The sequence below is a fragment of the Mya arenaria genome, chromosome 2 (assembly GCF_026914265.1).
Source record: "Mya arenaria isolate MELC-2E11 chromosome 2, ASM2691426v1".
Lineage (NCBI taxonomy): Eukaryota > Metazoa > Mollusca > Bivalvia > Myida > Myidae > Mya > Mya arenaria.
Genome location: NC_069123.1, coordinates 70,570,485 through 70,582,141, shown reverse-complemented (window position 1 = coordinate 70,582,141; position 11,657 = coordinate 70,570,485). Strand labels below are relative to the sequence as shown.

General features: G+C 35.2%; 1 protein-coding gene across 1 annotated transcript; it reads right to left on the bottom strand.

Moving 5' to 3' along the window:
- Positions 1 to 3,600: 3,600 nt before the first annotated feature.
- LOC128225082 (glucose-induced degradation protein 4 homolog) lies at positions 3,601 to 11,620 on the bottom strand. Its single transcript, XM_052935104.1, has 5 exons — positions 11,411 to 11,620; positions 5,738 to 5,905; positions 5,299 to 5,397; positions 4,551 to 4,681; positions 3,601 to 3,878 (listed from the first exon to the last, which is right to left on the bottom strand). The coding sequence occupies exons 1-5, from the start codon at positions 11,549 to 11,551 to the stop codon at positions 3,815 to 3,817; spliced, it is 603 nt and encodes a 200-aa protein (XP_052791064.1). The 5' UTR covers positions 11,552 to 11,620; the 3' UTR covers positions 3,601 to 3,814.
- Positions 11,621 to 11,657: the final 37 nt, after the last annotated feature.

Sequence of the window (11,657 nt, the reverse complement as noted above, 5' to 3'; positions counted from 1 at the left end):
ATCCTTGTTAAAGCCAGAGTTATGGGCCTTGCTGTACATGTGCGTATTGTCTCTTGCAACATGTATACCAAGTTTCCTTTGGTGTTCATGGGTGTTGCCCAATTTTGTTAGCCGATAGGTAATAAGCCCCTTCTGTGGAATATTCAGCATTATGAATTTAGGAATCTAGCACAATATAGGAACCTAGCATTACTGGTCAGCGCGTTGCGTAGCAATGAGAAGATGGAAGTTTGCTCCAGTAGAGGTGTTGATTGCAAATACTCATTCTTCGTAACTAATATGATCTCTACCGTACTATCAGCTAAGTATAATGAAATATAGCAATCAGTGTAGCCCTGCTAATCGACCGTATCCCTATGGCACACGAATACCAGCGGGTCACGATAAACGAGGCCATACTAATGACTACGATATGCTTGTTTAAGCTTCTGTTACTAGTCGATCTTCCGTGCAAGAAGAATGTAAGCATTATCACTTGAACCCTTGGAACGTGATTAGGGCCTACGCTACTAAGGAGGTCATGGGTCAGGTCACTTAGTAAGCGATTGTTTGATAGTTTAAAGCACAGCAGTTTGAAGGTGGATTTGTTCAAGATTGATACATCTATCCGACTTGACACAGCGGAACACTTGTTGTATGACCTACCGACGGGATCTCAACGGACACGGTGAGACTGCAGCCGGCCGGGAAATAGACATGGCTTGTGTTGATTTCAAATTAATTTTAAAATCTTTCTGCACCAGAGCCTGGTTTAACACGAAAAGTATGGAATTTTGTATCTAAATCCATTGCATGCCTCTCCTGCATTCACTTAGCTTGGAAAGGCGGTTTGCAAGTTACTTCAGAATTTGAATTTTATCAAGAGATGTTTGTCAAACCTTATGCCCCCTTGAGCATCATGTTGTCAAGAATATTTGGAAGATTGAATTAAATATGCATGGACCGAAATGACGACTGATTTGTCATTGGCATTGGATGCATTTGAGGCAGTTCTAAAATTATGACCATATCTAGTGTGAGGATAGCAGCAAGGACTCAGTAAATATGACTGACATTGATCTTTGACCCGGTGACCCCTAAAATCAATAGGGGTCATCTTCTGGTCAGGCCCAACCATCATGTCAAGTTTGATGACTATAAGTCCAGGCATTGTTGAGTTATCACTCAGACAAGCTTTGACAATCTTTTTGCGTTAAAGGTCACTGTGACCTTGACCTTTGATCCAATCAAAATCAATAGGGTCCATGTCAAGTTTGATGACCATAGGTCAAGGAACTGTGACCTTGACCCTAAACCCTTAAATGAATACGGGTCCTCTACTGATCAGGCCCAGCCTCCATGTCAAGATTGATGACCATAGGTCCAGGCATTGTTGAGCTATCATTGGGCAATCTTTTTGCATTCAAGATCACTGTGACCTTGACATCTGACCCCTTAAATCAATAGGGGTCATCTACTGGCCAGACCCAACATTCATGTCAAGTTTTGATGACCATAGATCCAGGAATTGTCAAGTTATCACTAGGACAAGCTTTGGACTACTGACAGACGGACAGACCGACATTAACAAAGTAATATACCCCCTCTCCTTCGAAGGGGGGCATAATAAAACAGTTGTATATACTATAGATCATTGAAATCCATAGTATACATTTTTTGTTATTTGACATAGTAATTAAGATGTCCACTATGACCACCTCAAGGACTTCACAGATGACGACAAAGCTTTAAAAGTAAGTATTGCGTAGCTGGGATACACATGCCTTGAAATGGCAGTTTTATCGCTCTAGTCCAACTCTGTTTCTGAATGACAATGTTCATAAAGTATCCAATATATACATACCGTATATAACTATGTGTGGTGGCTGGTAAGCCCTTACTTTGTATTCTTTTCAAATATTTATTGATTAAAATGCATGACCAAAACAATGTCACAAAACAGAGATTTTTGGGTCCTAAAAGACTTGAAATTTACCAATTTTAATTTTAACTTAGATATCAATTCTAATTGAAACCTCAATCTCATATTGATATAACAGTTTTCCTTTTCCATTATCTCAGTCAAAGCGAGTCTTAAATGAGAACATTCACCAATCACATCAGGTTACCAGCTATCAAATTGAATGAACCATTATGGCCAAATGATTGATTGTATAAAAGAACTAGCTTATTCACGGATCCATTTGATACCATAAAATCTTTAAATTTAATGATGCATTGGAAGGGCCGAGCTGGAACTTTGTGACAGTGATATTCCACATGGGAACAGAAGTTGAAAATAACAGAGAAATTCCATTCACATTTCATTGTCTTCTATGAAAAAGCATCAACAAGTATAATGTATATCTAACATAGAATCAGGAAATAAATAAAATCATTGTAGGTTACAATTAGGCATATAACACATTAGTTGTACAATCACTGACAGAAGAAGAGAAGTTTCAGTTTCCCCCCCTTTTTTTCAATAGACTAATGCTAAAATATTTAAATATGATGCTGGACATTTAAACTTGCAATAGGCATTATATTGGCTAAATAAAACACTCATCAGTCATTCTGAATAAGTTAAGGCTATTCCAGTAAAACATATAACCCACAGGGGGAAGGCAATTATTTAAATAGTATATGGGTGGGTGTCTTTTTTTGCTAATTTGGACCCTGAAAGGGTAAATTTGATACTGTAGGGGGGTGGTATATGTTAAAAGTGTGGGGTTACATGTTTAAATGGAATCTGGACATTTGTCAAGAATAACACATATTTTCTGACAAAATATGAAGCTAGCTTGGGCAGGAAACAGTTGTTAGTACTTTTTACAGCATATCCCCTGCCCCAATACATCGCCCTTTATCTGTGATAGGCTTAAATCATTTCTGCAACAGTGTTGTCCTTATATGATGTCATAATCATTGATCTTGAATTTTACCTCATTTAAACTGTGTTCTTTTGTTGAAGAAGCTTTTAAGTTTATATTTGAGTGCAGTAAAAACGTGAATAATTCTGATTTGCCAGCCAAAAATTCATTCCGGTAGTCTAAACAGAATTTGAGCCTACCTGATTGAAAAGATTTCTTTTAATGTCTGGTTTTAAAATCACCTTTTTTCTACTAGACTACATTCATTTTGAAGTCCAAACATTTATAGGGCACAAAAAAGCATGAAGACAATGTGCTGGAATAGAAATATGCCCTTCATTATAGGAAAATATTCCCATAATAAAATGATTAACAAAAATAAAAATGTATTTTCTTTTGTCACCGAGTGTAATACACATACAAGTATACAAGTGTGTGATTCTATCTTTAACAATAAAATGATCTTAGGTAATGAAATGCTTGCACTTATGAGAATTCCAACTATCAAGATCTGTACATGCATTCTATAAGCAAACCATAACAAGAACTTATGGCTGTCAATATGAACTGCATTAAACAGGACATGTATTTGCAAACTATCTACCTGCCTGATTAGTCGGCCAATTCCCAACTAAAGACATTACACCTACTAATGTCAAAATGACATGTTTCAAAATGCATGTATGTTCATAATACTTCATCTTCCACTTATTAAAATGGTTCTTCAAGGAATTTTTAAAGTTTGGAATAAAATAAAATCTTTATTACACATACTTCTATAGTCTGACATATAATTCATTACAAGAATGCAGACTTAAAAAGTGTCAATACATCAGACTTTATATATATAAATATTACTATTGGTACAGTAAACAACAACAGTTTTCTGCATTACAGCCTGCTACAGGCAAGATATAACATATGCATATTTCTATCACAGAAGTTTGGAGATGACCTTCAACTCATCGGAACTGGTATACTGATGTGCTTCGCTCTGGAACATGTGTTAGATTTAAGGACTGGTACCTGAAAGAGACATAAAGCTTACTCAATCCATGTTCAGCCTTATATGTACACTATCATAATGATTATCAGTACAGCATACTTATAACAGGGTAAACAGTGTTTTAACATAACAGTGTTATATGTAAGATAAGAAAACAACATTAAATCTAGAATAGCAATGTCCTCTTTCTCAAGATAGTTGCATAACAAAATATTAAATGTGGTCTCTACTGCATGCATTATTTTGCATTTGCACACTTCAACAGTCACTTGCTCTTCTATGGGTGAAAGCTAAATGGGTGTATCTGCTTATATTTTAATGTCATTTAAAACCTTATGCCCTCACCAATTCATTTTGCCAATGGGATTATTTCCAAAATTTTATTGCACAACATTTTGTGAAAGGCAACATTTGAATTCTGCATTTAAAGGGGTTAATTCCACATAAACTTTTGTTACAAGATAATCATGGAGCTGCAGTTGGATATTTGCTACCAAGTAATGCCTGTTAGCGTAAAAAAATTATTTCTAAAACACATATCACTGGTGTTTTTCCAATGACTATGACAAAAATCATGAGTCTTTACAACGCACATTAATTTGGTAAATAGGAAAACATGATGTTATCAAACTATTCATATTTTACTTTTAGAATAATGAATAAGATAATAGACTATTTTTTAAAATACCCACCACTCTGAGCTTCTATGATAATAATAGCCTTCTATAGTTGCTGTTGACTTTTGGAAACATATATAATAAAAGCCAGCAAATGAAGCCCCGCTGATGTCTTTAATAGTGTGGTCTGGCACAAGGAAATGCTCCTGTAATATAAGATATACTGAATTATTAAAAATGCCAAATATCACAGGGTAGTTTGTATAACCCATTCAAAGAACAATTCGATTGATTCATTAATACAGGAAATTGTACAAAAAAAATCAAACACTGTTTGAATTAATGTTTAGTTTTTGAATACTGGAAGATCATGATGTAGTTATACTTCTTGAATACTGTTAGTTATGCTTCTTAAATATGGGTATTTATACATTTTGAATATATTATATTTAGTTCTTGTACATAAAGGTTAAAGATAGGAACTTTTTGAAAGATGCTACATCCTGCTTCTTTTGGTAGCACTTTCCTGCCGTACTGGAGAGGAGCATGTGCACACTACTGCCTCTAAGTCTTGTAAATTTGGTCGCTTTCAATAAAGGCGGGAAAATAGTGACTCAAGAGGCGGATGATTGACAAACAGGCTGATAAGCCCTGTGAGACACTGTCAGATTTTTTCAAAGGATTTCTGAAGCCTGGGATATCCCCAACCCAAAGGATTTTTGACAAATTCCTTGCTCCAGGGGTGGGATTTAGACAACACAATTATATCCAGTTTATCTCCCCTTGTGGGACATAACATTTATAGGTACACTATGATACATACCTTCCATCTCATAAATACATAATCTGTTGTCTTTAAATCTTCATAGTCAAACTTGTCTGAGTTGAAGTTTTTGAATTGATAAAATGATAGAAATTTCCCCTGAAAAAAATAGAAAAACATATGATAATTGTGCATTTAATAATGGATAATAATTCAAAATTATAATCATTTATACTGTATTAAAATTAAAGTAAAAGAAAAGTAGGCTATGAGGCTTAGTTCATAGTTCTGATATTCAAATCCGGTCTCACAGTTGACAGTAAATGTGTACAAATATTACCTTGATTTAATTTATTACAAATGTTTTCAGTACAAAATGACATTAAAACAGTCCATATGCAATCAACACTATAAAAACATTTTTTTTTCACTATAATGGATTCTGGATATACTGGATATAACTTTTTTGCACCACTATGAACATTCTCTTTGGTCTTACCCAGTGTTTTCTATCCACCTCTTCATCAGCATCCCATTTTCGGGTAAGGAATGGATGCTTTTCACTGATGATCTCCCCGTCGAAAAATGTGGTCAGTGTTGGATATTCCTCGGTCAAACCCTTGATCTTCAAGTATCCACACAAGTATGATGTCTGCATGTCAACATGCTGGAAGGAAAGTGATCTTAGTATTTCATAGACTATAAGGCACCTGAATTGTACAAGTAACAAAGACAGGAAAAATGAACGAATTGTATTAGTAGTATGTACATATGATAGGTATTTTTTTGGTATGGTTACTTTATAACTTTACCACCACAACATTTTTAACATTTCAGCTTTTTTGGTGTTTTATTTTGCTAAAGCCAAGCCTTCAAAAAGTGAGACTTATTGTTGAAATAAGATATATAGTCTAAGGGTATATTACATTATTGGTCAATCAATACAGAATAAATTATATAAGTTTTCTAAAATTGATTAAAAACAAGCATTGGCACATTTTTATCAAAATTAGTAAACATGTAACTATTTCCTATCAATTCTTGGTTATATTTTCCTTTTGATATGCACAGGGAATGAAAAATCTTATTAAAATGTATTATTTGCACTGATATTTGTACCCTGAATTAATAATTTGTTACATTTGTTTCATTATTGATCAAATTTCATTGAACATGGAAAAAATCCATCACTTAAACAGTACAATTACAGCTTGAAGATAACACTTAATATAAAAAATACAGTGTACATGTATGTATAACATTTGATAAATAACGTCACATACGAGTATGCTACGTCGGAAGGCAACATTTTGCTTAAATATAGACTTAAATCAAAGATAACTTTTCTTTTACTCCACCATTTTAAACTAGAACTGTAAGCCAAAGGCTAACGAATACCCCCCAACCCTTCCCTGTCTAGGTTGTTTGCCCTGGCCTTAGTTATGGTATCATTAGAAAGCACAAGGCAATACATTTATTTAGTTTATTTAGAATACCTATTACATTGAAAAATGACAAAGGAGTAGGCCACCAAAGCGAATATTACCCCACTCCCACCCACCTCAGGGGAGATAACAAACCTGTTTCTCTCATTTTCACCATAAAGGGGTCATGATGAAAAATGACAAAGGAGTAGGCCACCAAAGCGAATATTACCCCACTCCCACCCACCTCAGGGGAGATAACAAACCTGTTTCTCTCATTTTCACCATAAAGGGGTCATGACTCCTGACAGGATATTCCAAAATGAAGGTGGACGGGTGAATTTGACAGTCTGCCAACCCAATTTCTGTTTACCCACCCCCACCACCCCCCCCCCACACATGAGTACCAAGGAAATAATACAGGTGCACAAAATCACATATACAAAGGTTCACATCATGGTCATGGATAGCTGAAAGTTTGAGAAAAATATATTGAAAAATGACAAAGGAGTAGGCCACCAAGGCGAATATTGTAACAAATTTAAGGCCTGTATGCACCTAACTTCAGGACTTTTGATGGTCTTTTTAAGGACAAAATCAATTAAAGGTCTTTTTAAGGCCATGCAAACATTCTGATTAATACAGGTGCACCAAATCACATATTCAACAGTTCATATCATGGTCATTGACATCTGAAAGTTTGAAAAAGATTTATAGAAAAAATGAGAAAAAATGACCAAGGATTAGGCTAGACAAAGCTGTATAATTTTTGCCTATTTTAACTTATTCAGGGGCCATAATTGGAGACATGATCATGTGATTCCAACCACAATCACAGGGGCAAATGTTCTCACCATGGCTAAAAGTTTGAAAAAGATTCATTCAAAAATGACGAAGGAGTAGGACGAACAAAACTAATTTTACCCAATTTAACTCATTAAGGGGCCACAACTCCACTCAGGATCATGTGACTCCCACCAAATTCATGGAGGCAAAGGTTTACATCATGGCCATTAATATTTGAAAGTTTGAAAAAGATTTGCTCAATAGCTTCGAAGAAGAATCCTGGACAAAGCTAATTTTGCCCAATTTAACTCATTAAGGGGCCACAACTCCACTCAGGATCATGCGACTCTGACCAAATCCACGGAGGCACAGGTTTACATCATGGTCATTAATATTTGAAAGTTTGAAAAAGATTTGTTCAATAACGACAAAGATGAATCCCGGACAAAAAAAAAACGGACGGACAGACAGACGGACAACCCGATTCCAGTATACCCCCCCCCCAAACTTTGTTTTGGGTGGTATAACAAAACAAAGGGCAGTCTATGCCGCTTAAAGAGCTCCTCCTTCGTTCTATTACTAGAGTTTCAAAAGGTGATTAGTTTCATCAAACACCTCGACAAACCTGTTTTAAAAATAATGTTTTGACAGTGCGCCGTCAGACGGCTGTATTGTGAAAAGGTATGTCAAAGTGTTTTAAGAAACTAAACTCTCAATCAAACTCTGGTAAAAGACCAAAGGCGTGGCTCCGTAAGCGGTGTAGACTGCGCTATGTTTCATTTAAAATGGTAAAGAAATAGTAAAGTTAGCTTTGTTTAAAGTATTCATTTGAATTTTTTTTCTACATTTAATTTTGGTATTTCTGAAGTATTCTGATAATACAATATTGATGATCTAATGGACTAATTTTTCATTACGTAAGAGTCTTGTTTATATTGACGCCACAGCAAAATGTGTAAAACATGGTGATTTAATGCTGGAGTACAAAAGAGCCAGAAGCATGTTAATTTTGAGATCCAGATTGTTAAAAGTAAGAGGTTGAGTAAAATAATCAAAATGACTGCAACAATACCATGCCATCTACCTTTCATGTAAGGTGACAGGTGACTGCACATGAGTGTATTTAAAGGTGCAACAGCTCATCATTTTAAATGTGGGTTGGCTAAATAATTAGGGAATGCATATGTGTCTTTTCAGACTTATTTTCCTTTATTCAAAATAAGTAGAAGAATGATAGGTATTATCTTTTTTTCACCCATCAAAATGGCCATGATTGGCAATACTTCTCAATTATAATTGGTAAACAAAAAAATATGAAACACAATTTAAATTACCAATATAAATTAACCCTTATTGTTTACTCAATTATACTGATGTATGTCCGAATTACAACAGTCATGATTTTCACACCTTGTTCTGATAAAAGTATCGGAGTAGTTGTGGTAAACAGCACCGAAGATCCTCAATGACATTCTTTCTGGGAATACTCCCAACATGCCTTCTGGCTGTCAGTTAGCTGTTGCAACCGTTGCAATCACAGTGTAACCATTCCGCTGTAGGCGGCGGATGTGTGTTCATAGCGTAATGATCCGCTGTAGGCGGCGGATATGCGTTCATAAAAACATTCTGTTATAAACTGAAGTACGTTCATAGTATGTATGTTAAATTGGTTGGTAATATGCAAAGCCCAGGCTCTGGGTTGATAGAGAATTTAGTATATATATATGAAGACCAGTGGACCCAGTCATCGAAATTAGACTTTTGGATGAACAAGCCTAAATTCTTATTGTATTGCTTGGCATAAAAGTTTTGAACAAGCCCTGCTATATAAAATTCAGAATTTGAGTAAGCCCGGAAGACATTTTACCAGTGCAGGGCTTGCGGGCTTGTGCTAATTTTGACCACTGGTGGACCCCTTCAGGGCCAGCATGCTTTTCTCTGAACGGATCTGTTGGTGTTTGTTTTTCGTACGTTACAACAGTAAAATGTTAAAATTGATGATTTTTTTATAAGGCTTGTCCCTGCGTGATTTAAAGCATGTTAGCATAAGTAACTTACGTTTGTGATTGGTGTTGCATGTTGGACCCAACAAACCATAACAGCCTGGTAATATCAACTTAATCAAGAGCAAAATCTCAGTTTAGTCTAAAATGATAGACATGTTATACGGGATCCTTTCAATCCCTAACATCTAAACGGGTTTGTGCAAAAACTGGGTGGGCTTGAAAAATATTGAAATTGTTTTTAGTGAGGTATTTTATGTTTGAAAGGGATAAAAAAGGTTTACCGTAATTCACCTAAGAGTTCGGACACCTTAAATTAATTATTTTTTTCGCTGTCCGAATACATAGAAAATTACCATTTTTACATTTTATTTACATGTTTGTTTAACCTTCCTTTTTTCTTCATGTTTGCATTTTACCACTTATTAATTTATTCGTAGTAATCAATGGTCATAAACTTATTTATTACGCCTATAAGTGTAAATCCTTCATCAAGTTAATTAAAACACCATTTTATACATGCATTGAACTAAATAAACACATTCTATCGGCTTCAGATCAAAGAGTCACACTGTGTGACGTCACATAACTTACAGTTATACCCACGAGGATCTCGTGGAGAGCATGGACATTGCTATGCAGTATTAATGTATAACTGTACGATTATTGCATCAAACAGTCTATAAGTGTGGTACAAGTTTGAAAGTTTATTGGCAGATCGTTTTACAAACATGTCATGTTTATGTTTTCTTAATCCCTTGATTGCCCTTTTTATTTCTTTAATCCTCCAATAAATATATCACACTTCCTTTTTCTGCAAGCAATAAATTGTTTAGGATGGGTAGTAACTAATTAACTTGTCACAGTGGTGTATACATATGGTTAGGTAATCTAGCCAGGCATTGTAAAGATAAAAATCAATAATCTTCGGCTGTGAAACGTGGTAACTGTGAAAGTTATGATTGATGTCCATTGGGTGTCCGAAAATTAGGTACGCAAAATAAATTATTTTGGAAAATAATTATGGGTGTCCGAATATTTAGAGTGTCCGAACTCTTAGGTGAATTACGGTATATTCATGTAAGTACAGAGCTATTTTGCACAAAACAAGCATTTAACACATGATCTACCTTTCCAATAAAACAAAACTTGACTGACACAGACAACAATTATGCCAAGCGAAACAACTCGACCCAATCGTAATAACTCGGCCACCTCCGACAAGCTTTATGATAGACCTCGTAAATACAATCGTAACAACTCAGCCATGACCGAAGTGCTCCAATTGTTGTAAAACTGTGAACTGCAGCCTTGCGTTATGTTTTGACAGAATGAAATGGAGAAAACCCCATCAAACTCATAATTATTTGTTGGATATTTATTTTTTGTGCACGGAATTAATATAAAATAACATTATCTAGTAATATTTCTTGTTTTTATGATATGTTATGGACGCAATATGCTTTAATCCGGAATCCCGATCGGAACAACTACCCACTTTTGGTACAAAACAATTTATATGTGAAGGATTTGCCATATCAAAAATTGTAAACAAAATCTGTCCATGTACAATTATTTGGACTAAATCTCAGTTCAGGTAAGCAAAGGTCAACTGAACTGTATTGTTTTAATTTAATTTTAAAAAATCAACTCCAATGTTACAGACAATGTGCTTCCAAACAGACTTAAAGTTTAGGACAATGTGCAAAGGTATTTCACAAACTCGTTGAATCATGACATGAAGTGAAGGGATTATCTCATAATAAGAATCCCAAAATTACATTGAATTGTTTTAAGCTAGATCAGAAAAACTTCCAGGATTCTTTTAAAATTTGGGCTTTGCTATTTTTGCCCCAGTATTAGGGATTGTGTGGGAGAACAATGTGTTAAACTAATATAAAAGGCAAATAATTTATAAATGGCATTTTAAATGAGTATTTGTATTTCAGCTATATGTACCTGTAGAATAACTTCAACATCGTAGCAATTTCCTTTGCTTTTCTGGTGCCCCTGAAATCTTGATCCGTTGTACAGCAGAGACGTGGTTACACCTGGCTGCTCCGAGTTGGCTGGGGGAGGGGGGTCGACTTTAACAGGCATCGTGAAAGTTCGAAATATAAACTTTCAGTTTACAGAAAATGTACGTCGACACCGGTTAGTTTATACCTAACTGACGCCTGTATTCCTTGCTGTGATTGGTCCATAA

Coding starts and splice junctions, on each gene's coding strand:
- LOC128225082 (XM_052935104.1), bottom strand. CDS start 11,551: ATGCCTGTTAAAGTCGACCCCCCTCCCCCAGCCAACTCGGAGCAGCCA. Junction 5,398..5,737: donor AGGTGGATAGAAAACACTGG/GTAAGACCAAAG, acceptor TATTTTTTTCAG/GGGAAATTTCTATCATTTTA. Junction 4,682..5,298: donor ATGTATTTATGAGATGGAAG/GTATGTATCATA, acceptor CTTATATTACAG/GAGCATTTCCTTGTGCCAGA.